Source organism: Argiope bruennichi, chromosome X1, assembly GCF_947563725.1.
Source record: "Argiope bruennichi chromosome X1, qqArgBrue1.1, whole genome shotgun sequence".
Classification (NCBI taxonomy): domain Eukaryota; kingdom Metazoa; phylum Arthropoda; class Arachnida; order Araneae; family Araneidae; genus Argiope; species Argiope bruennichi.
This window is the reverse complement of record NC_079162.1, coordinates 59,554,409-59,581,737: the sequence shown is the minus strand read 5'-3', so window position 1 is coordinate 59,581,737 and position 27,329 is coordinate 59,554,409. Positions and strand designations below refer to the sequence as shown.

At 29.3% G+C, this 27,329-nt stretch overlaps 1 protein-coding gene across 1 annotated transcript in view; it reads left to right on the top strand.

Moving 5' to 3' along the window:
- Window positions 1-8,528: 8,528 nt before the first annotated feature.
- The window catches only part of LOC129959030 (uncharacterized), a 31,890-nt gene continuing 13,089 nt past the window's right edge, over window positions 8,529-27,329 (top strand). The window contains exons 1-3 of the mRNA XM_056071802.1: window positions 8,529-8,609; window positions 8,736-8,846; window positions 12,064-12,183. Of these exons, the coding sequence (XP_055927777.1) occupies window positions 8,760-8,846; window positions 12,064-12,183 (207 nt within the window). The 5' untranslated portion in view covers window positions 8,529-8,609; window positions 8,736-8,759. The remainder of the gene's footprint in view (window positions 8,610-8,735; window positions 8,847-12,063; window positions 12,184-27,329) is intronic.

Below are 27,329 nucleotides of genomic sequence, written 5' to 3'. Positions count from 1 at the left end.
AAATTGGACCTGCATAATCAATACCACAGACACAAAATGGTCTATTGAGAGTCACTCGTCCCTCAGGAAGATCTTCCATTTTTTTTTTTTTTTTTTTTTTTTACATATTACTTCTTAAATCTGCAACTTACAATACAATTTAATACACATTTTTTAACTATTCTTTTAACATTTAATATCCAAAATGTTTGGCGCAAAATACCTATTAACAAATTACCAAATGCATGAAAATTTAAAATACGAAAATATTGTAGAATTAGAACACATAATTTATTCTGGTTAGGTAATATGATAGGATGTTTTGCATTATATTGCAAAGATGCATTTTGAAGATGCCCTCCCATTCTGAGTAACCCGTCCTTATCAATGAATGGACAAAGTGCTGATAGTGGATTTTCTTTGGCATTGGTTGGTTTGACTTTATACAATTAATTTCAGCATCAAAAAATACATTTTGAACATATGTTACAATAATATTACGAGCAAAAATTCTGTCCTTTGTAGTTAAAGGTTCAATTATACGAGTAGAATTCTTATTAACTTTACCAGCTTACGATTATTTATAAATCTAATACAAAAACATGATACATTAATTAACTTAGTAAATGACGAATATTTTTCAGTTAATAAATCTTTTAAATCATTTTTCAAAATTACAGCAAATACATATGCAGCTTTCTTCCTTGAATGTTGGTTGTTTTGGCCAATCAGCCTCTGATTATGATAGGAAAGGAGGGCCTTTCCACCATAGGCGACAGTCTGGCAGATCCTTAGGAGACAAACCTCTGGATCCCATATCTATTGGGGGGCTGCGGTGGCCCGGTGGTAAGGTCTCAGCTCGTGAGGCGTAGGGTTTCAGGTTCGAGACCCGATTCCACCGAAGAACCGTCGTGTAAGGGGATCTGTTGCACTTTAAATCCGTCAGGGCCAAAAGTCCTCCCGCTTGTGTGGCGTGGTGTGGAGAGGGGGTGCTAGCTCAGGTGTCCTCGTCATCTGACCGCGGCTCAAAATTACGAGGTCCGTCCCAAAATAGCCCTAGTGTAGCTTAAATCGGGACGTTAATATAACTAAACAAAAACACATATCTGCTGGTTTTTCCTTAGACGGCACATACCTCCATCTATTTGGAGGTATGAGGTCCAAGATCTATGAAATCATGTTGACAATAAAGGGCTTCCAATTCCGAGGAAGTGAAGACAACCAGGAAAGAACAACTTGGGAATCTGTCCAAGCACATAAATTTATAACATGATCATGAAAAGTATTAATTAAAACAGAAAATAATCGTGCTAACAGGTGACCTCCATTTAACTCTAGCCGTGGAATGGATACAGGCTTGAGTGGAGCTACTTTGCTTTTAGCTGCTAAAATAGTGTCTTTAGTAACACCATTATCAGTTCATTGAACCGCATAAATTACACAGGCATATGCTGATTCCGACGCATCCGAAAAGCTATGAAGAGTAATTTCCTTTTCTGCAATTTGAAGCCATCTCAGAATAGAAATGCGACACATTTGCTGAAATTCCTTTTTGAATTAATGCTACTTATCTGCAAAATTTTCCAGTAAGGCACTGACCCAATCAAGTTTCAGCAACCATAACTGCCGATAAAAAAAAATGTTATTAATATTGTGCAAGGTGAAAGAAAACCCAAAGGATCAAATAGCCTTGCTGATTGTGATAGAAAAGATCTTTTGGTGATTTCATTCTCAAAGTCAATTTTAAAAACAAAGCAATCAGTAAAAGAGTCCCAATTAAATCCAAGAGTTTTAGAACAGTTTTCGGGATGGATTTCCACACTGGATTCATTAGCGCATAGACTTTCAGCTAAATTATTTAAGACATATGGAGAATTGGAACGCCACTTTCTTAAGCGAAATCCTCGGACATCTAGAATTTCCGACAATTTTTGAATTAATGCGATTGCTTCTTCATTAGATTTTGCTCCAGCCATCAAATCATCCATATAAAAGGAATTTTGAATTATTTTAGATATTTCAGAATTTATAATTTAAGAATCCAAGCCTATTCTAGTAGCTAAAAATGGAGCGGATGAAATTCCATAAGTTACAGTAGAAAGTTTGTATTCCTTAATAGTGGAATCAGGTGAATCTCTCCACATTATTTTTTGCAAATTTTGATCTTTTGTATCAATTAAAATTTGTCTATACGTTTGCTTTATATCGGAAGTGAAAGCAATTTTATTTAGTCTGAATCTGACAAGAATATTAAAAATATCTGGTTGCAATATTTGTCCTACCCCTAAAACTGAATTCAACGAATTAGAGTTAGGCGGTTTGCAGGATCCATCAAACACAACTCGAAGTTTGATTGTAATACTGTCTTTTTTTTTTTCACAGTATGATGGGGGAGAAAGTATTCCGGTTTAGAAGAATCAAAATCTTTATTAAGTGACATATGCCCCAATTCTTCATACTCACTCATAAAACCCTTGTTTTCCCTTTCAAATTCTAAGTCAATTTTTTTTTTTTTTTTTTTTTTTTTTCATTGCTGGAAGCCCGGAAACAGTCATTCCCTTTCTATCTCCTAACTGATTAATGTCCTTATAAACAGGTAATCTTACAACAAATCGACCCTGAAATTCTATTTCTGAAGTTTTCACAGACCAAAGTCTTCTTGTTTCAGGATCTAATTTTTGCAATAACAAATGAATCAGCCATGGATCTCTGCTAGATGCCTCTTCTCCTAAAGATTCACCTAACCCTCTCAAAACCTCATCACTCGTGTCAACTATACTTCTCAAATTCATTGAATTGGCTTGAGAGATACCTTTTTGTTCCATAAATGTTTTAATCAATGCATGAATGATTTTCTTCTTTTTATCATACCTGTCCATTAATTTTTCCCATGCTTGTTCATAGGAGTCATTGGACAACTGTATGTGTTTAATCAAAGAAGCGTGCTCATCTTACAGCAAGCCATTTAAATATTGAAAGTTTTGACTACTGCTTAGTGAAATTTGCGATTGAACTGTGGATACAAATAAATCGTTAAAGTTCATCCAATCTTCAAATTTACCAAAAAAACACTGGTATACTAAGTTTTTGTAAACGAAAATTCGAATTTTATTGAACACTAATTGAAGAATTCTGTGTTTCAGTGGAAGTAGATTGAGATGTATTAAAAACATCAATTTTATTTTGAAACTTTAATTTCAAGGGAAAATATCAATTTTCGAATTCCTCGATTTCAGAATCCTCAACAGTTAATTCTGAATCCAATCTGAAAACGAATCACTACTTCATTCTTTGATTCTAAATCGTCTGCAGTATTTTCCACTCTAGTCAAGGAGGCCTTAACCTTGCCTCTTGTGATTTTAATTTGCCTTATGTGTTCTTTATATTTTTTCGGATCGTCTATGTTGAGAAGAAATTAAAGAACAAATCGTTTGCGAAACGAAACAGAAAATAAAGAAAAATTAAGTTCGCTCGCAATTCGAGATATCTTCTTATTAATCTGTTCTTTACTTTAAAAAAATCAAAAACTAATAAACAATAATAAGAACAAAAAAATGAAAGAAACTTAACTTTTTCTCATGCTGACATCTCGTTGCTGCCTCCAATCTATAGCTGGGTGTGTGTGTTTAATCCAAGGAAAGGTGCTTTCTTGTCTTTTTCTTATTTATTTTCGCACACACGCATATATAACGACATACATGGATGATGATCACACATATATAAGGTAATATATAATATATATATATATATATTTAAATGAAGAATTTGCCGCTAACAAAGAGCGAGCGGTTCCTCCTTGCACCAGTTTCACAGCAACTCTCAAGTTGAAGTGTTTACAATAAAAGTAGAAAAGCTTAAGTGCGCTTCACTCACATTCCAAATATACATATGGTTTAGAGCATACTGCGCCATCTATGTTCAGCATTAATTAATATTTATTGTATGATTAACTATACAAAGAATAAAAAATACAAATAAAATAATTAAATGAAAATAAAAATTACAAATAGTAAAATCACATTAGCAATATTCTATTGTAACTACATTGTATTCCAATAAATCTTTCACAAAATGAAAACATAAATTCATCATGCCTTGATTTATATGAAGGTCTGAAGCATTTAATCTACTTAATTGTTGCATGACTATCTGAGTTTAAGGCTTCATCATCTTTTATATATTGTTTATATTTCAGCTCGGATAATAAATTTATAATGCAATTAATATCTTTACAAATTTCGGAAATTGCATATAACTCTACTTCACATGTTAAAAGACTAACACTCTCTCTTAAGAGACTAACATTCTTTATTTCATTTTCTGGAAATTATTTAATTGCATAGAAAAAATCCTCCACCAGAAAATGATTAACTTTTTTCTGCATTCCCTCAACTAGCATTCAGAAGACCAAATTTGTTTCATAAAACAATTTATCTTTTGCACCCCTCAAATATCTCAAAAAACTCTTTTAGCTAAATTATAATGCCTCTTTTCTGGTTTATGGTTAAACTGTGAAATATAAGTTGTTACAAATCATATATCAGGGTGCGTTCTATTAGCAAAATATAAATGTTTGCTAATTAATATCAATCTGTTCATTTTTTTAGAAGGAAAATTTATTTTTTTCCTTTTACAATAGGAGTTTGGACACTTGCATTTTTTTTATATTATGTTTAATCAAAAATGAATCAATATATTCAGATTGTGACAAACTGATACCGTTTTCTTGTTTTACAATTTCCATACTTATAAACTTACCAGTTTTATTCTCATGCATTTCAAATACACTTTTAATTTTAATTGCATTTTCATAACTCATTTCATCATTAATACATAAATAGCCTACATACATGATGTAAGGTAATTTCGATCGTCATTCCTAATGAGAACACAATTGATAGAAGCCAATTGCATTAATCTAAATTTTTCATTCACTTTTTATAAGCGGACATCAATTTCTACCCGATTGTGATAAACTATAAATAATGTCTACAAACTTTTTCCTTTTCGAATTAGTTATTCATAACCGATGTAACGTATAATCAGTTTCTTGTAGATTTGTATGCAAATATATAGCTTTTGCATTAAAGAATTAAGCAAAATTTAATTTTGATTCAAGTGCAATTAGCAATTGAAAAGATTCTATATTTACAATAGGAGAATATGACTGTATAATCCTTACATTTTATCTGATTAACACCAATTGCAACAAGTCTTGATTTATTTCTTATTTCACCGAAGTTATCTTGCTTTAAAGAATATACCCATTTGCTGTTTATTAATTTTGTTTTTGCAGCATTCTCTACTATTTCCCAAACTTTGTGTTCACTTAAGGAATCCATTTCATTTTTCATTACCATTTCCCATTTTTTCTATTAAGTACTATTTATTACTTCTATATAGGTATTCGGAATTTTATGAGTTATATTAGCTGACATTTGCTTAGATTTGAGCCTTTTCAACCGCCTAAGTGTGAATTGATTTACATCATTACTCTTCAACTCAATAAAAACGAAGTTGGTTTTCATCCACCATACCTCCCTTTGGCTGATGGAGTGTGAGAGTCTTATATGGAGTTGAGATATTACTCTCACTCGCTGCAGATACGTCAAGAATTACCGAGTGAGACACTTTATTTTTTTTAATTAATCTCGTTTCTTCCTGAAAAAGTTTCTGGCAACAATCAATATTCCACGTATCCACTTACATTTTTTCCTAAATAGTTACTACCTTTTAAAGATTCGTTGAATGTAACTGGTCTTTCCACGCTTATTTTTCTGTTTTTAATATCATAAATTCGATAACCCGTTCTTTCTCTAGCGTATCCTATTATACCATGTCTTCCCGGACTTCAAATTTATTTCTCATTACATCCGGAATGTGAACATAAGTCGCGCAACCAAGTTTTTAAGATGATCTAATTTCGTTCTCTTTACCTGTCCAAATTTCAAGGGTTTTTTTTCTTTCTTTCTTTTCTTTTCCTTTACATGGTGTTAGATTAGACACCCACGAACTGCAATAAATAGCTCCACCCCAAAATTTTAATAGGAGTTTAATTACATTCAGCAATGATCTAGCTCTTTCTAGAAGGATATAGTTTGCTTTTTCAACTATACCGTTACTCTCACTATTGTATGAAATGGAATTTTTTCCCCGTAGCAAGAAATATACCTGAATTAGAACGATAGATATCAAACTGCTCATTTACAAATTCTAGGCCATTGTCAATTCTTAATTTTCTAATTCCTTTACCAATTAGATTTTCATATTTAATTTTAAAAGGAGAAAATATATCAAATGCATCCTTTTTACTTTGTAAGAAATAACTAAAATACATGCCAGAAAAGTCGTCCACCAATGCCGTAAAATAGTTTATACCACCGAATGAATCAGGTTTCAAGAATTTCTGAACTTTGACATATGGCAACATTAAGATGAGCTTTTCTGGTTATTTTACTTATAACGCAAATTTCACATTTAAAATCTTATATCACCAATATCAATATATTCTTTCATTTTAAGTATATATTTAGGATTTATGACATAATCTATTATGTCAAATCTCATAATTACTTGTAGATTAATAAAAAAAATAAAATTCAGAATTATTCACTGGTTTTAAATATACTTGTAATCTAAAATTATTCTTATATGCTTTAGTATTTATCAAATATCGATACTCTTACAAATTTGTAAATATTTTGTATTTTTATTATATTTCTGTGTAAATATTTCAGACGAAACAGATTTTAATGGTATTCATTCTGCAAGCGCCATCTATTGGCAAAATATAGAACTGAAGTGAAAATTTTAAAGAAGTGACCTTTTTTTTTTTTTTAATTCAGCTTTTTTAGAAAATGCCTTACTCCAATAAATAAATTGAATAAATAGATTTGAAAAAAAATCAAAATATTGAACAAATATTTAAAAATAACAATAGCAAAATTATTTGTGATTAAAAAAATCGTGGATTTTGCATCTCTATCTATGCTGATATTGGTCAAGCTTCTTCTCAACACTAGGGATGACGAATATTTTAAGAGCGGTTATTACGTAGCCAATATCAAAAAATCACAAATACCAGTGATCAATACTTTTCAAAAAGGGGTGTGGTTCATATCCTTGACATGATATTACAGGTGATATTTCGACTAAAGGTCTTGGATCACGATAGAAAGTAACAATCGATACGATCTGTCTACTTGAAGCTCTCAAACAAGAATTCAATTATGCAATCTGTGAATGGGTTGAAAAGAATTATCGTAGAAGAATCGTATCATTGAATCGCATATCACTGAGAGTGAAGCTATTACAGGAAAGTGTTTGAAGCGATATGTGATGTGCTAGGATAGAACCTGAGACCTTGTGGTTAGTAGTCCAGTAACTAAACTATTATACCAACCCGATCGTCCGGGCAGAAGAGTTGTTAACTGGCTTATATGCTATTCATCACATGTTCATAATTGTGAAGTCACCGCTCCGCTTGAGTTTCCGATATTCGCATGAAGACAATTTTTAATTGACTGTGACATGACTCTGTAAAGGCATACATTCCTTTCACTCTGCATTCGCCATCTATTGTCAAAATATAGAACTAAAGTGAACATTTTAAAGAAATTACTTTTTTAAAAATTGAACTTTTCAGAAATGGTTTACTCCAATAAATAAACTAAATTAATAGTTTTGAAAAAAATTAAAAAGTAAACTGAAATAGATAAATTAATTCAATCACACGTTACTTAAAATAGTAAATTAAGTATTAATTACAATTAATAAATTTTATATTTAATAATAATTTATAATTTTTAATTAATAATATGATTGAAATAACAGATATTTGGAACGAATATTTAAAAATAACAATACAAAATTATTTGTTATTTAAAAAATCGTGGATTATGCATCTCTACTCAACACTGCATCATTTAATAGGTAGAGGGAAAAATGGAGATAATGAATGGCAAGCACAAATCTCAAAGCACTACCAAACTGAACTGAACTCAGCTGAATTAGCTGGCCGAATGTTCTAGCCAGACACGTTAACCGGAGGACGCTTGAACCCCCATTAGAAGTTCAAAGGGGGAAGGAAGCATTAGAATCTGTAGAGGGGAACTGGAGGTAGCACTGGAGGATGGGTTTCATTCCGGTAATGATGGAAATGGGGGAATAGATGTATGGTTGCTTACGGAAAAGCTTTTTTGCGCCAAAAGGTGAACATTTATTTACACGCCAAAAATGAAGCACATTTTTGGAATACATAAGGTTGAGTGTGGACGACTGTCGGTCGGATATATGAAGAAAGCAGACCTTATTTATTAATAAAAGGATTAACGTATCAGAAACAAAACAGTTTGATGATTCAAAGTTTTGGCAAAATAAAATAAAAAACAAAATCGCGTAATAGGAATGAAAAAGATTGGCATAACTCGCCACAAATATGCTTATTTGCCAAATCTTATAACCCCTATTGCAGCTAATCCTGGAATCCGGATAGTTCTTGTTAGCGCCTATAGGTGGCTGTAGACTGCTTGCGCCGTCTACAGGCACTAATTGAAACCTAACTTGATCCTCCAATACGTCCTCCAGTTAACGTTACCCAATGTAAACACTGCTTGATACCTATTAATCAGGTAATAATTATTAAAAGAAAGTACTTAAGAATCGATTTTTATGTCTCATGCTTTTAAAAAACTACTTATTCATTAAGAACTATTGGAAATGCGCAGTATTTTTCTATGTCTTCTCTTTTTTTTCAGTTTAATTATCGGAATTGTATAAAAATGGCCGAAGGCGGCTCATCTGTCAATCCAGAATCTTCTTCATCTGGTATTACTAAAATGCTTGTTCCGGATGTTCTTCCTGTGAAGGTGAGTTTGAAACATTAGCTAGCTTTCTTGCCTTTTTTTTTTTATTGAATGTTCACAGCTTCTAATTGACATTTATATCTTGATAAAATATTTATTTGGGGCTTGGTGTTATAAAACGAAAGTATAAAAATATTTCATGAAAATTTTGATAATACTGTTGTTTTACTTGTTAAACAGTATTATATTTAAGACATGCTTCCATAAACATTCAATGACTAAAGTGCTTGACTGTTAGCCAACATATTTTTCATGGGAAAACGAAAGAAAATGGTACATTTTTTTTTTTTTTTTTTGCCAGTATCTATCAAATCATGCCAAATAATCAAAAACTCTCAAAATATTAGCTAAATAATACTCTTAGATTATTTTATTTGTGTTGTATGATTAAGATGTTTCTTATTTTATTTTCTCTTAAGTTTACTAGTTTTGATTCTAGTCTGAATCCTTCCTTTACAATTAATGATATTTCATTTGAATTCAATTATATTTGTTGAATGGGTTGGGTAACTTGCTTCTAATATTGAAATCTTAAAGTGCTCATGAATGAAACATAAAGGAGTAAATATGATGTGAAATCACTTTCTTTTCAAAATCAAATCAGATTAATTTGAAATAGAAACATGCCTACCTAACCTAATGTGTTCTTTGATTATTTGAAGCTTTGGAATTTTCATACTTTATAGTGCTATGAATGTTTATTTTGAATGTGCCATCAACAACAATCTCTGTATGTTATCAAATGCCATCATGAAATTCTGTTGAGTTAAGATGGCTAAAATAGTTAATGTATACACTAGATAAAAATTTTTATTTTGGACGTTCATTTTCAAACATTTTTTTCCAGTTTAAAATAATAAATCTAGTAATAAGATAAATATCTAATGTATTTTGGAATTTCAATTAACTTATTAATATATTAATTATTCTAGAAAAATGTTTATGTAAAATGTATTTCAAAATTCAATTTTAAATTAATTATAAAATTTATTATTTGAATTTGATTAAAATTTTGAGATCAGATTTCATCCCATTGATACCTGGGAAAGTTATTCTTACTTTTAAAATGTTTCAACCATAAATATTTTTTGGATAAAATTTTAATTCTGTTGTTTAAAATTATTGGGCAGGTCTTTACAATCGGTAATCAACTTTATATTCATATGTCATTATTTAACATGTCAATTATTATTGTTTCTTGGGAAAACATAACCATTTGTCCCTTTTTTTCAGTTGAATTTTTCAAACTTTTTTTTTTTTTTTTTTACTAGGGCTGTAGTTTTCTAGTCAATTGATGCTAAATGGTTAATCTTTCTTAAAAAATAGTTTTAAAAAATCTATTTCATTATTATAATGAATTCTAATTATCATAGGAAGTTGCATATTAATCTGTAAATTCTATTTTTAACTGTATTTTGTTATGGATGGAGTTTTAACTTGATACAGTTAAATAAATGATATGTATGAAGGTAGACAGAGTGTGCAAACTCGATGGTTTGTAACCTTCGAACATTACAATATTTAAAAGGAAAGAAGAAAAGAAAAAATTTTAATATATGCAATATTAATATTACATTATGAAGATTGAATACAAAAGTGATAAGGAAAATTTTATATAACAGTAATGATATTGATAATTGAAAAGAGAGTAGAAAGATAAAAAGGAGGGGAGATTTACATTATCAAAAGTTAAGTTATTGGTGTACATGTCATAAATCAGTAACAACAATAATGAAGTTATTGATGATGCACATAGAGAATGCAATGGCTACTAACGTTTACAGTATGGTATAGCATAAACAACTGTTTGGTTTCTGTTTTTCTGATCAAGTTAAAATGCATAGAGCAATTATTGCCTACTCAACAAAACATGAAACTTTTTTCTGTATAGTGTTCAAATTTTTGCAGTCTATCTTTGTTTTCAAGGAAGTTATAGCTATTTGTAATTAAGGCATCTATTTTAAATAATCTTGCATATTTAATTGTTCTGACACGAAGGAATGAACTTCAAGGCACATGCAACTTTTCAATTAAAAACAAAGATAACTGAAAAAAGAAACCTTTTAAGCAAAAAAGAATGATTATATTTTTGTTTTAATTGCATGTCATCATTTTATCACCTAAGTTGTCATGTTTATTGCAAATAGTGAATAATGATCAAATAAATCATCAAGGATTGTCATGTTATTCTATTTAATATGTTCAACAGTTAAATGTAATTAAGTCTAAAGTTAGTGGTTTATGGCTAAGCTAAAAATTTACCTATAGCATGTGGTAATACATAAATACCAATGGAAGCTCCTTAGAGGCATTGAATGAAGTAGTGAGATTTTTAGCTGAACCCGTCTGGTTATTTTTCAAGTTCCTAGTATTGTCTTGCTGTCTTTAAATAATTTAATCTCTTTTCTTAGAGACAATGTGTCAAATTATAACTTAATAGACTCTACTTTTAAAATGTTTATGAAAGTTTTTTCCACTACTTGAAAGGCATTTGCAATGATTATGTTGTCACATTTCTCTATTATGAAAAAAATTGCAAAGAAGACATGAAAGTTTGCTTTGCTAATTATTGATATCAATTGCAATTATAAAATATGACTTGCCTGCTGTAGCAAAATATATATTGTTATATGCCTTAAAATACATTAATACTAATGGTAATTGAAAAAAAAATGTGTTAAGGCATTATGAAGTATGTTAAAAATAACTTTCTTATTTAAAAAAATATTCAATAACTGGGAAAATTTCATTTTGTCATGATGATAATGATGGAATTATATAATGTAATATAATGCAACATTTTACAGCACAATTTTTTGTTGAATTTTTTAAATTTAATTAATATAAATTGTTTTTAGTTTATTTCATCTTTGATATTCTGTCATATTTTTATACATTTACTTGGATCACTGTCAGTAAAGCTGAATGTGAAAAGATACAATTAATTTCAATAACAGAAATTAAGCAATTTAATTTATGTTTTATATATTTCTGAATTACAAAAAATTAATCCAAGCAAATTTTAAAACCAACTTTGAGTCTACACTTTAGAAGTTCATGCAAATTTCTTATTTTCATCTAGGTTTTTGTCGTGAATTAAATCTATGTTAATCAGTTTATTAATATAGATCAGTGATATTTAAAATATGGTTTTTCAATAAATTTTTATATACCAGCAGTGTAGATAAGTGTGACTGATTTGAATTTTCTATATCAATAGAACTATCGTTTGGCACCTGGATCATGTGACAGTATGTTAGTTGATAACTCGGATTTCTTCGACCTTATGGTTGAGAGGCATACATCCCAGAAAGCTGGAAAAGTGCGAGGTAAAAGACATGTAAGTTATAGTTTTTCCTTTTCTAATATGATAAAATATCTGAAATCTTTCAATAATCTTCTGAAAAAATACTTAACATGCAGTTAGTTCTTGAAAGAAGATAATACTTAAAATATTGGAAGAAATATATATCAAAATTTTTTGTGTTACAATGAGAAATTGGGTTTCAAAAGATTTGCAAATGTGTATGAAATATCTCATTTGTTCCCTTAAAATCTAATGAATTAAAAATGTGATTCATGCTTGCCCCACCCCTTCTCATATGTATATTTATTTCTTGCAAGACGTGGAACTAAAAAAAAAAAAAAAACCTTGGGGATATATTTTTGGTTGTAATAAAACGATCACCTTTATCTTATGACTATTTCAGCCAGAATTACATGTTATAACTATTGTATTTAAAAAAATAATAAATAAATAAAATCTGCATTTAGAAATAAATTTAATAAAATAATCTATTTCCATATTATATGTAAAACTTAATCAAAAGAGGTAATAACACAATACAATATGCAAGATTGAAACTAACACAATTGATTAATAAATAATTTAAGACTTCAATATTTCACTCAAGGTGAAATTAGGTTGAATTGTCAGTTGTCTGTTACCTCCAAAACAAATAAGCAAAATTAATTAAACCTTTTAAAGTTTAAACTGAAAGTTGCAGGCAATTTCTATAAGCCTGATGGAGTATGCAAACAAAATTTCATAAAAATTGCACTCCCTGTTTAGATCCTGTAGATGCTCCATCATCTGGAACACTGTGATGCACCACTAGAGCTTTGAAAAGTTAGATTAAATGAGTTGTACAGTGAAAGGCAAAAATAAATGAAACATTTTGCATGTGAATGAAAAAATTTATACTTGTTTAGCAGATTTAGCATGACTTACAGTGCATGACAAGGAAATCTGCTATTCTACACCTCCCTCCTCAAAAAAGGGATTTTGTTTATTCTATTTCCAGTACAGTAAATTTACAATAAAAAATTAATTACAATTATCTCACATTAAAAAATAAATTATAATTATATTTAATTAATATTTATGCAATTATATTAAATAAACAGTAACAAAATTTAAAATCAGAAGAAACAAATTCGTGCTGCTCTAAGTAAAGGTGATCAGAACTAAAGGTAAAAGAAAAATTTCAGAACTCCAGAGTAAGAGTCATACTTTTCCAAACATTTTGATCCCCACAATATTCCTTGAATAGCATTCATTTTCCTCAAAAGGGGAGAAAAACAGATACAGATGTTCTCTTTCCATCTTGGCATCCTGAATTATATTATGATCAATGCAGCATTCTAGTTTTGGACCACCTTATTTTATTATTTTCCATTTATAATCAAATTTAGTGATTTGAAATGCAAGCAAATTTAAGTGTTCCATGTAGTGGACCACTGTGAGGCAGAGTTAAGGTTTTTTCTTTTTTTTAATTCAGTATTTATAAAGCTTTTAATGCTAGTGGTTAAATGTACTGCTTCTGTAATCACCGCACACACACACAAAATAATAATTTATTCAGCAGCATTATTCAAATAGTGAAAATGCTTTTATTTTTGAGGGGAAAAAATTCCTTAAAAAATGTTTGTTTAAAAGAAAAATCGATAAAATTGTAGTTGTTTAAATTTCATCATAATTCTCAAAAATATTGAAGTTAATTTAAAAATTCAGTTTAAATGTTCTAAAAGTAAAGCAGTGAGCTAAAGATCTAATTTTTAATTTTAAAAGATTTAATAACATGTATAATCCAGCAGTTCACCACTTTTATCCCTCCAGTAGTCTAGTATTTATAAAAGAGTGAGTGTGGAATGTTAAAGGGAAAACAGGTTAACTTTTCAACCAGCAGGAATGTAGAAAGTCGCTCCAATGCATCTGTCGAAAATCGGCTGGGATGTAGAAAGTTTCTTTCTGCAAACTGCTTTAAAACTGGCTCCGATGTAGAAAGTCACCAGTGCTTTCCCCCTTAACTGTAATTAACAAGATGGGTCAGCTGCTTGTTAAGGTCATTTTGTGGTTATCGCTGAACTTGGGTGGTCCCTTCACTTTGAGGAATGAACTCACGAGGAAGGAAATAAAGTTTTTTATAAGAATTCGCAGTTTGGGGATTGATTTATGACATAAACTGTAAATTTCAGCTGTGATTTGAATATTTGATTATTTCACAGCAAATTTAATTCCCATGCAAAAACAATTACTCTTATTAAAGGTAAGGAATCGTTCATGTTTACAGCGATCCTTAACGGTTAATAATTGTGATTATTTTGCAAAAAGGGGTTTAAAAGGGTACTTGGTTGATGAAATATTAAAAAAGTGTGTATTAACTTAATAATATTTTTATTAAAATGCAATAAAATAAGAAAAAAATCCTTGCATAAATTTTTAAAATTTATTTTTGTCTAATTTATGAAGTGAGACAAATATTTATTTATAAATGTTATTTTAACTACTGCTTACACTTATATAGATTTTTGCCAAGCATTTAATGCTTAAGTGAAGGCCATTTTGAAAACTTTTAAAAATAATTATTTATTTATCACTGTGTAGAGTGAACACTGGTAAAAGGGTTTTTAATTATTTTTATACTTTTTTTGTGTAAACGTGTTTTATTTAAAGTATCTTGATAAAAAGTAGTTATTTTTAAGATTTTTTTGACTGTTTAATATTTTTTATTTTATTATATTTTAATACAAGCTTTGTTTAATGTTTTTTACATATCTTAATTCATCTTTGTCTTTTTCCTGTGGATCAGACTGAAAAACAACTTTCTTTTTCAAGCTAAAATAGAAAAAAAAATATATATATATATTTTTTGAATGTATAATAATATACATTTGAAATATATATAAAAATTACTTTCTAACGGTAAGAAGTTTTGTGATTTGCGAAGGGGTGCGATGAACACAAGTGATATAAATTACATAGTAAAATAAAGACTATTGAAAAAAGTTATGCATCTGAAAGAAAGAAAATATATTTAATAAAATGGAAAATTATTATGGTATTTTAAAAAATGGAAAATCATTATAGAAGCATTTATTTATGATCAACAAAATTTGAAGATGAATGAAAATATTGAATTGATATTGCTTTGAAAAAGGGAATGAATAAATGCAACTGTGCAATTAAATTCTTGCATTAAAACAGTATTAAATTTGAAAATAAATAACTGCATTAAAGCGAGGCCGTGCGCGAAAAAGATAAACAGAAGTAGCTATGCAGGAGGCCGAAAGGTTGAATTCGTGACGTCACAGTCGAAAGCCTCTGCTTAGCTCTGTTGGTGATTTAGGAAACGCTATTCCTATGCAGAAACTAACTATTACGTCTTTCGATAGAAATTTTTCTATCTTTTTTTACGGATTCAAACTAACCTCGGAATGAATAGCCAGTAAAAACTAAGAATTCATAAAACCTCTTTAATTAAGCATTTATTTTCTTGCGGATTAAGAAGACCTTTGAAATGAATAGGGGATTTGTATCTTTAAATCCATAAGTTTCCTTTCAAATCAAATCGCATTTACAGAAACACAACAGAAGTACAAAGTTTTTGGCATTTACTTATTACTGAATGAATTTTTTACATCGACGATTAATTAAAATAGATATTTGAAAAAAATAGTTCAAGTAAAATAAAAAAAACTTTTAAAGAGGCTTTGACACAAATTTCAATTGCAAGAAATGAATTTTGATAGAAGATCACCCATTGTTTAGAGAAAAAGTACCAGAAACCGAAAAACATTTTTTTTTTTCATATTCATAAAATAGCATATGCAAAAAACTTATATTTCATTAAAAAATCAATTTTAAAAAGATTAATTCAAAGCAGGAAATTCTGATGTTGGATAATCCAGTGTTTTAGAAAAAATATACAAAAACGATAAATTATTTAATTTTATTTACATAAATTTCTAATTAAATTGTTAGAAACAGCTTTCCACATCACCCAGGGGGTACTGTTTCTAGATGCACTACCCCTTTTCAGAAATATTAAGCGAAGGTGGGTTCCCCAGTAGGTCTATTTCCTTCGTTTGCTAAAAGATTAATATCCTAAAGTTTATCCTACTAAGAAAAAGTTGACAGTTTTCTTTTCAAATTTTTAGCTCTAAGCTGGTCATTCTTAATAATGGGGCACAGGTTCTACAAAAAATGTAAGATTAAAGCTAACTAAAATTAAAAAAGCTAAATTAGCATTAAGTTCAAGGATCTCGACAAATTTAAATTATTGCCTGTAATAAAAATAATATAGGAAATATTTCATTAAACTATTTCAAATTAAAATTCGTCATTCTGTATGTTTAAAAAATAACTGCGTTTCTGAATAATTTTCTTGCGATTTCGTCCGAAAACCTATTATTTTCTTTTGTCCACAATTGAATTTAAAAAATTATGTATACTTTACAAAAAGAGAAAAAGTCCGTTAATTTTCAGCCGAACAATTTCGTTTTGCTCGGCCCGCACAAGCGAGTTGATTTTTTCCGTACTTTAGGCTTAGCCGATCTCGGAACGTAACATTAATTTCTAACCATTATGAAATGCTTACATTTAAAAGAAGCTATTGAAATTTCTAAGCTTTAGAAGAACCTAAGAAATGCTTAAATTACATAATTAAATAAACGATAATGTAGAGATAATATAATCAACAATTAAAGCATCAAATTAGACTTGTCACCACGTGAGTAAATACAAGAACAACTTTATATCTAAAAATATTGCAATCAAAGTTAACTCTAAAATATAACTAGATTATATTTTTGTATGGAACTAACATAAATTTAAAAAACTTACTTTAGAATGAGTTAATCCAAGAATACACCGGAATTTCGATATGTATTTCTTTAAATCACGCGCGCATTCCAATCGCAAGCACTCAAACGAAGGCTTTACGCTGTGACGTCACAGCAGCTAAATTTCTCATGTTTATGGCCTCCTCTAGGTAGCGCTCTTGTCTTTTTCGCGCACGGCCTCGATTAAAGTTTGATACAATTTCTAACTGTTTGCACTTGTTATAACTTAATGTTATGGAACAATGAGAACTGATTTACATGCATTCTTTAAATATTAAAATGAATGAATACCATTATAAATGTTCTACCTATAGTCTGTGTATTTTCTGTAGGCGGCTCAAGGTGACATTTTCTACCGCGTTACTGGTACCAGACAACCAATAACGAGGTAGAAAATGAGACCTTGAACCGCCTACAGAAAATACACAGACTACAGTAGGCGACTCTGTTTTGTATGTACAATGTAGCTGCAGAAAAACGGAAGTATATAAATATTTTTAAATACCTTCTAGAACAACAATAACAATAATACAATTTCTAACAATAATAAATATAACACATACAGTTTTGAAGAAAATCTGTTTAATTTTTACAAAAGATTTTTTTTTTAAATTGAATATTGTTAAAAATATTTCATCAGAAATAATTTGTAAAGTGATAAAAATAAGTGTAATTTGGCAATTATTTTCTATCATTATAGAAGTCTTAAATGAAAATGTTTGTATAGAGTTTAAAAACACATTTCACAAGAATCAGTTCAGTTTTATTGTTAGTATTTGTGTCTTGTGTAAGAAGGTTCATGTTTCTCTATGTGAAAGTAGTCTTCCAATTTGTATGTATTGTTAATAGAAATTCTACGGTCAAATCAATCAGTAAAATGTTGGTAACTTTAATATTAAAAGATGTTCAATCTGTGTCACAATGAGAAGTGTTACATCTGACGAAAGCAGTTTTTTTCGGGGAAAATTTATGTTACAAGATGGGTTACATAGAACATGTGCCAAGCAGATTGTCCTGCTTTGGAAAGGAGCATATTTTCCCTTGCTTAAAGGAGCATACATTCAACAAGACACAAATGAATTTCGAAAGGATGTTCTGAATATTTCTTTTAATCTTGGTTCAAACTTATAAGTTTGAGTTCCAAAAGGTTAATTTATCACTCTTGAAACCGCTGTCCTTCTTGCAGAATATATATCGGCAATAGTCTGTGAAAAAAGTATTTTAAGCCTTGCTTTTTATTATTTGCTATACTGTAAAGAAATAATCTCTGTAAATTATACTCTTCTATTTTTGATCTTCAAGTCTATTTTACTAAAGTTATATCCCTTCATGGAAGATTTAAAGGTGAACTTCTTAATGTATCTAATAATAATGACCAAAAAGTAAAATATATAATATAAAAACAACTGTTAATTAATAAAATGCAAGAGAGTTTTTTTTATTAAAGTTATTTTATATTATGGATGAAAGTTTGCTCTTGATGAGATGCCATTGAAAACTGTATCCAATAAGAAAATTAATTCTAATGCACCTTTTAAGGCATTAATAGTGGTTTTTAAAAATGGATGAACTTTAAAAATTTTCCACCAATGCTTAATTCTGCAGTTGAATCTTATTTAAGGTGTAATAAAACTTTTAATAAAAGCAAACTGCTTAAACATACTCAACATTAAAAAAATAACTTGGATCATATCTTGATATCAACAAGGGAAAAACAATTTTGGTTGAAATAATTGTAGCAACAGTGAAGACGATTTAATTTCACATACTTAATGAAATATATTGAAGTAAAACGTACAAAAATACGCTGAATTAAAATACATATTTCAAATGAATTAATTTACTTTCCTTCGAGTTACTACAAGGCAATTGTAATTAAAAATTTTATCATGCTCAAAAAATTGATAATTCCTGAAAATATTAGTTTTTGGTTTTATTAAAAGTTGTTTGTGATTGCTAATTTTTTCCCTTTTTTTGATAAAAAATAAAGTTGCAAATTCTAAGAAGATTTTAACTTCAGGAGACCCTAATGAGTCATCTGTGACTAGACCATCAATAATTTGCTGCTTTACCACACCAAAATGATTCTCTGACCCGTTCCTTATCTATTAATTCTATAATGTAAAAATTCATGATTCTCTTTATTTTTCTATTTTTTTTCCTTACATATATTTTATATCTATTAACCAAGCTTTGATATCTCTGATATTGCACAACGTTTTTACTATGTGATGTTATTTTAAACCACTTTTCTGCCATCCAACTGTTATGACCAGAGTATAAGAACCTTTAAATAAAGCACGCCCCCTTCTCCCCCTTTAAAAACTGGCAAAACCCTTTCAGATTCATTAACATCTATAATTTATTTTATTTTAAATCAACATTTTAAATTTTGTTGCATTTATTTTTATAATTGTAATGAAACAAAAACCTTATTTTTCAGTTACGTGTTTTAAACTCTGTTGAAGTTTAAAAAATATGTATTCTAGAATTTTTTCTTCTTTTATTTTGTTGTGTATCCATCTTTTGAAATTCATTTGCAATGAAATAACTTGTAAATACAACCTGTGAAAATCGCTTGAATTGTTCAAAAATGAAGTGCATGAAAGCAACGGTCTGAAATGGATAATTCCTGATTGGTCGGTAGATGGATATAAATCTCATTTTTATCTACGAGATTTCTTTTATTTTCACAAAAAATCATAATATTGTAACTTAATAAAATGCGTAGATTTGAAATATTGATTTCATTGGAGGAAATAAATGGAGAAAAAGTTCATTACAATATTCGTAGGAAAGGAAATGCACGGATGTATGAAAATATTTTTTTGTGTTGACTAACACCGACTAACTAAACATTGTTAATTAATTGATTTGTTCATGATGAATCTTAGAAAATTTTGTAGAAAACTTCTTGAGATATTACATAAATTAAGAAAGATATTCTTTAGTGCCCATAAGGTTTAAATACTTAGTGACTCTGTTTTCAGTACTCATATTAAAAAATGCTTCGTTTCAGTAAAAAATTTTCTTATATTAATTGTAATTTAACCATTTCCACTTTAATTTAAAGCATAAATTCTATGGGAGCTAACAGAAAATTAGAGAAATACATATTACGTTATGGCTGAAGGCCTTTATAATATTATGAATGACTTATATGACTATCAAAATTTGACGCTTTAAAACATTTTGATGAAGAAGCTATTAAAATAGGATTTACATAAAATATTTAATTATTAAAATTTTAACGAGTATTAAGATTGGCGAACTGGCTGGTCGCCAAAGGCGGCTAGTATATATTTAATTTCAAATGAACCTCCACTGTCCCAGTGCTTTTATTATCTAGCAATCCTATGATTAATATATGTCGTATCACTGTGGTACTGCTAGATACGTTTTTGCAATAAATCTTTCGGAAGTTGTTAATAACAAATTCTTAACATTCTATTTAAATTTAAAGTAACTAAGATTTAATTAAAATTTCCCCAAAAAATTATTCTGAAATGTATTGCATGTGTATGTAGTGTTTGAAGCTTAAATAATCACAAGTGATTATTTGAATCTCAAAATAGTGATGTACAAATGTAGTGCCGATTAATTGGTTTTTATCTCTTTAGCAACATGAGACTTTCATTATATATAAAGCAAACATTTGGTGAGCAACAAATGAAGCAGAGATGAACTGAATAAATATTGAATGGATAACTGAATTGAATTAAATAAACTGAATGTCCTTGTAATGTTTGTGAGATATAAACATGATTCTTCCCCCTTACTTAGGTGAACAGCTGTGGTTAATTAGCTAAAGGGATCTAGGACCCTGTAGATAATTTGCGAGAAACAATAATTGAGTGTTTAGAGACATAGAAATCCGAAACTATCCTTTTTTTATGGGAGAGATTTTGCAGTGCCCGAGTAGGCATGGAGTTTTCTTAAGAATAATATAATTTCAAAGCAGGAATAGCAACACTAATTTCACAAATTGTTCTGAATTATAATAGCCTTGTTTTGCTCAATTAAATTAAAGCTAAAAAAATTGCTTTTAATTTCTTGATTAAAACAAATGCCCCAAGTTTGTATGAAAAAGTCAAATCAAGAAGTCTACCGAGTTAGAGTGCAAGAGGAGTACCAAGAACTTATTCTTAAAGTAATGCATTTATGAATACAGAACTTCTAGAAAGAAATACTTACCTTATGCAAACATTAACAGCAAATATTACATTAGTCTTAATGCTGTGTTAGATATTATGACTATTTTGATTTGAACCTAATTTATAAAATTCAGTACAAACAACTAATTTCCAGATAATATTGAAACTGTCTACTATTTCAATAACTGATTAGTACAGTGAGTAATTGTTATTTTTCGTCAGAGGTTAAGGTGAATTTATTTCAGTACTTTATTTATTTTGTTAGGACATGAAAATAATTCTATAATTTTTTTTTAAAAAAAGTTGAAATAAACTAAAAATTCAACAAATGTTAAGCTGATTCTACTTGTTTAACTCTTAAGCTAACTACAGCTTTCATCATCTGTAATGATAACAGATTGTGTGTGTGTGTGTGTGTGTGTGTGTGTGTGTGTGTGTGTGTGTGTGTGTGTGTGTGTGTGTGTGTGTGTGTGCGCGTGCGCGTGCGCGCGCGCGCTATGGAAGGTGAAAATGTACACCTTGAGGTGATTTTTTCGAAATGTTTACTTGACGTTTTTTCTTTATAAATTTTTACAATGTCGTAGCATAAATATTATTTTAACATCTTTTAATTTTTTTAAAAAGGTTTTTTTAGTTCTGCCAATTTTTAACTTCATAGTTTTTTTCAATGAAATAAAAAAATATTTTAAGCACATTTTACAACTAAGCATTTCATTGTTTTCATCAAATCGTTTTTATTTTTACTGCTACTATTTCATCCTGGATTTTCTTCCATTGTTGATGATCATGGAGATTTGGCTTACTTTTCCTTGTTGAATAGGTTTCAGTTTAAGATATGATTTTAATAAAACATTTCAAACTTTATTGTACTTTAAATTAAGTTTAAATTTTCGAATCTGGCAACGGCTATACAATTTTAAACTGAGCTCATTTTTAAATACTATTATTCTTTCTTGTAATGTAATTGTAGGCATAAAGATAATGACAGAAATTTGGGGAAATGCAAAGCACAATGAATAGAAGTAATGGTGTAAGGCCTTTAAAATAGCATGAGTTATATGTCTATTAAAATTTGAAGTTTAAAAATATTTTTCTGTGCAAACTGTTAAAACATAATAAAAAAAAAAATTTAACTGAAGTTTTCATGGAAAATTAATTTTGGTGAATCGACTGGTTGCCAAAGGTGGTTACAATTATTAATAAAAATTTCATTGTCTGGAGGGATAATCTAAATGAAATGCAGATGCCTAGTAATAAAGGTATTGGTATAGAGATATAAGTAGAAATAAAGATTGGGAACTATTTGAAAGGATTTAACAGTAGTAATATACCTTTTTAGATCACCAAAGTAGATGCATCAGTCTTTATCACTGTGCTTATACTGTCAGACCCCGATTGATTGAATTTATTGGAACAGAATATTTTATTCATTAAATAGGGTGTTATTCATAATATCGGAGTTCAAAATAAAAAAAATCTGCACTTTCTTTATGAAACAGAACTAATATGAAATGACACAAAAATATCCATAATTAGAAATTATATGCTTTTTATTGAGCAGCTAAAAATACATCGAATAATTACTCACTAAATTTGAAATTCTGAAGTATATACTGTGTAATCGTTGGCAATTAACTTAACTTCTGACTTGAAAAAGTTCTTTTTCGATTTTATGGAGAGAAAAAAATACTGCGTTATTTATATCCTGCTACATTAGGTATGTTTTCACAGTTTCCAAACCATTTAAGGCCTCAGAAAAAGTAAGTTTATTTTTATAATGGATTTTTGAATCAGAATTGCTATTTATTGGCTCCGACAAATGAACAATTTCATTGATTTCAGTTGCACAGATAGACAGTTCGTCATCACATGACATAATCATTAAAATCTATCCTAGAAAGAACTTCTTTCCATATGACTTCTCCTAAAGTCTCAAATAGAAAGATGACTTCATCTCTTTCTACTTATTGCCATGGAAGTCCCGTTTTGTGAAAGCATTTTTCAATTGTATTTTTAGAAACTAGGTCCCAAGATTGTCTCACAAAATATAGAACATTCAAAACATTAACTTTACATCTTTTCTCCCTATTTTCTTCCAGTGATGCTATAATTTTTCTCATAAGCAACTTTCTTTAATAAATTTTACAGAACGAATGATGCCAAGGTCTAGTGGCTGAAATGCTCTTTTACAAATTGAAAGGGAAACACGATTTTGACGTTTTTTAAATTGGCAAATTTATGGATGTACAAGACATTGACCAATGTAAAAAAGAATCTTAATTTTTTTGTAAATTCATAAGCTTAGCTAATAACGTCAAAAAATTTGTAAATAGGAGAAAAGTCATCCAGATTTTTTTTTTCTGCTTATTTTGTCAGTAATGTCTTTAAATTTTTAAAACATCATGACTTTACTACCGGTCTTATCACAAATGACTTGTCAGTTTCGTCAACATTAACTGCAAACAAAGCCGTAAACCACATTTTGCTTTTCTTCCTCCAAAGCATTTTTCATTTCAGAGAAAAGTATTTGGTCAGTTTTAATCATAAAGCAATCCATCTGTATTGTAAATGTTGGATGGTGAAAACTCTTTAATCAGGATGAATTACTTTTCTTCCCTATCTTTAACTACATTTTCATTTACATGCGCCTATTCTCCGCATACTTTTTTTTGGACTATGGTATCTTTTCTAAAAATGGTTATTCCAGCTATTGAATGCAGAGAAGTTTATCAAATTATGCTTTTCGGCAAGTTAAAGGTCTTTTACTTTGATCAGAGGCCCACTAATGGTTATATTCTTGGTGCGAATAATATTGTACCATTCCACAACGTCAGATTCAAGAACAAAGAGAAGTGGCTTTCAATTGCTTTCTTATTTTCGACCCCCTTCTGCAGATGATTTTTCAATTTAACAATTGTAGCTGAAATCGACATAGAGATTTCAAGGTATTCAGCTAAAACGATTTGTGGTCCAACATTTGACAAATTCGTACGAAATATTGAGCTTTTTACTCTACAAGAAACGTTTTCGTTTTTTGACAATCTGCCTTGCCTCGCAATGCTTCAAAAATCAAATATTCTGCAAAAAATATCCAATACGCTTCACTTCTCTCCATTTCGGACTGGAGAGAGATAAGAACGGAATTCATTGTCGTATCCAAATGAAGCACACGTGATGACTCATTACTCATCTGTTCCTCATGAAATTGTTCTGTGAAAGTGTGACGTCAATTCATGAGTAAATTCTATTGCCATTCTGGATTTTCATCACCCATTAGGCATCCTGAGCATTTATTTTATTTGTTTCATTTGCGAGCGGCATAGCGGGCTTGATATGGTCTTCTGAACTCTAATATTATGAAATTTTGTAAAAACATTGTAAAGGCGATTTTCCCCCACATTTTAAAGTATTTATGAAGAGTTCAAAGAAATATACTTATATTTTCTTGAAAGGTATTGACATCATTTCTTGATGATTTGTGAACTCATTCAAAAATAAATTACTTATTTTTATTTGCTATTACTTTTTTGTAATCATTTCAAGAATTTCTATATCTGTTGAGTTTTAGCATTATTTCATGCTTTAATTAATATGTTCTTGCGGATGTTATTTCGTAAATCGAGTGTTGAAACAAAACAAACAAATAATAATAATAATAAATAGGATACAAGGGTTTTAAGGCTACTCTAAAATTTATAATCATTTTAAAGTGTGGGTATCTACATTATATGGATGATGCTATCCTATTATGTTTGTGTGAGAAGTTTCATTTCCTTTAATTCTGCTTCTAATAAATACTTTTGTTTTGTAAAACAACAACAACAAAAAAAAATCGAAATTTGAAATTTTTAGGACTTAATCCTCCCACCCCCAGAGCTAATTAAGTTGAATTATAATACAAAAAAATCGATGTTGTAGAGCCTTTTTTAAAACAAATTTACTTTTTACTAACTTTTTGCTCATTTTTCGGAGGAGGGGGGGGGGTCATATAAGTTGAAACTGCATAGAATCAATTAATACATTTAGCAATTATGCAGGAAATTCTTTTGCGAGGTAACAGAAGAAAATTACTTTTTTTTTTAGTCTTAGTTGACCGTCTTTTAAGATAAGTACAAAGCGACATCTTAAAGCAGGCAAAATTAAACAGATTAATTACTATTATGAAATAACATCAATCTAAATAAGAAAAATAAAATTTCAAACGATATTCAGAAAAACATTTAAAGTCTGTTTCATTTTTAAGGAAACAAGAGCCATGAGTTTAAACAACAAAAGTAAACATTGGCGAATGGCGATAAAAATGCAACGCCAAACTTTCAATCACATGGCCGTTATTAACAACTTTTAAAATAACGCGTTTAGCAATGGTAAAATCAATACAAAAAAAATGGCGAGTAGAAGTAGTTAAAAAAAAAAAAATATTTCGGGGATATCAATAATATCTTTCTGCAATTAACGTTCTGATTACGTTTTCGGCCAATTCTGTAGTTTTCGTGGATAAAATCATGAAGAAAGCAAAATAAATCAGTATTTTTAGAGAATTTTTTAGGATAAAATTCAAATAGGGAACATTTCTTTATGAAATTATCAAGGTTTCCAAATGATACATATCTTTAATTATATATATATATATAATATGGCTGATTTTCAGCAGCTTCTTTCGCCTTGCATGTTAATTGTACGGGGAATTTTACCAAAGTGCACGGGCAGTAAATGACCAGTCAGAATTCGCCACTCGGTTGGCGGCACTCTTCCACAGTATTGAAATACTCTAGGTTACTGAAGTCATTTGAAAATCAATCCGATATTTTTCTTACCCAAACTAACAAAAAAAATTATTAATTACTAATTTTTTTTTTTTTTTCATCTGTTGAAATAATTTGTTGCTACGGGATTTATGTAGAGACATGTAACTCTAAATGGCTTGAAAAACAGGCCTCTACTAAACGGATTACGCAAATATCTCTCATGGGTCCTAGGGGAAAGTCCGTTTGAGATTAATACTAAACAAATGAATCATACTTCAAGAATTACATTCTATATCGTAACAAATGAATTTAATGAAGAACTTAACGAATGGCTGGGTCGTTTTACATTCTTCACGAACGTTTTTTACATGACCGAAATTTACAGGATTCTGCCGGCGCGAACCAGGGGGCTTCTTATTGGCTGAGTTTAGGAATGCCGTGAGCGCCGCCGGGACAACATATTTATTATTCATTAAATTAGGATTTTTGTTTTCAGTTTAATAGGGGAAAAAGAAAAATTCGATAAATAGGAGTTCGTTAAATCAGAGCTTGACTGTTAACCTATTTTTTTTTTTCTGGTAATATTTGCAAATTTATTATTTGACTATAAGTTTGCATATCTAGCATTTTCTGTAATGTGATCATTTTGTTTATACTTTATTATTAGTTTCGTTTTATTTGTAATTTCAGTTATCATTGAATTTTTTTTATGAAACTGAATGTAATGAATATATTATTAGTTTAAAGAAGTTTCATTCATTTCTTTGCTAAAAAATGAAAAAGAAAAATAATAACTATGATTGCAAGAAAGTAAAAGCTTTAAACATAAGGAAATATATGATGATTCTAATATCTAGCAAAATTGTAAATTTGGGTTGAGGGATATGAACAGGTAGATTAGACAAATAGATTTTGTAAAAATTAATATTTCAAATGATTCAACTTTTTACAATGGGTGTTTTGATGTTTCATCTTTAAAACTGGAGACAAATTTTTGATGGCAGGTGGTTTCTTTGAAGTAAAAGCTCACGCCAATCACTCAAGCTGTGAGACGCGTGGCCACTTTGCCAAATTTTCCAATGAAATAACAATATTTAAAATTATCACCAATCCTTATTCTTTTGTGACAAAGCACTTTAAACATGTAAATAACTGAACATTGTATTAGCAGAACTCTACATTAGAGCATTGGAAGAAGGGTTGAAAATTTTAAACCTTCCCATGATTCTAGAGTTGTTGACCCTTAATCAGTTCTAAACATATATTTTAATTGAACATGATATTTTCATTTCACATATAAATTATTTTCATGTTTCTACTTTTTCTAAATGTTTGTGTATTGGTTAAGATTTGCCAATTTTTATTTATTTGAGTGTATTTTTATCCATTGTTTTCATGTAACAAAACCTCTTTCACATTTTAAAGTAACTTTTTAAAAAAAGAAAAGTCCTGAGTCCTTC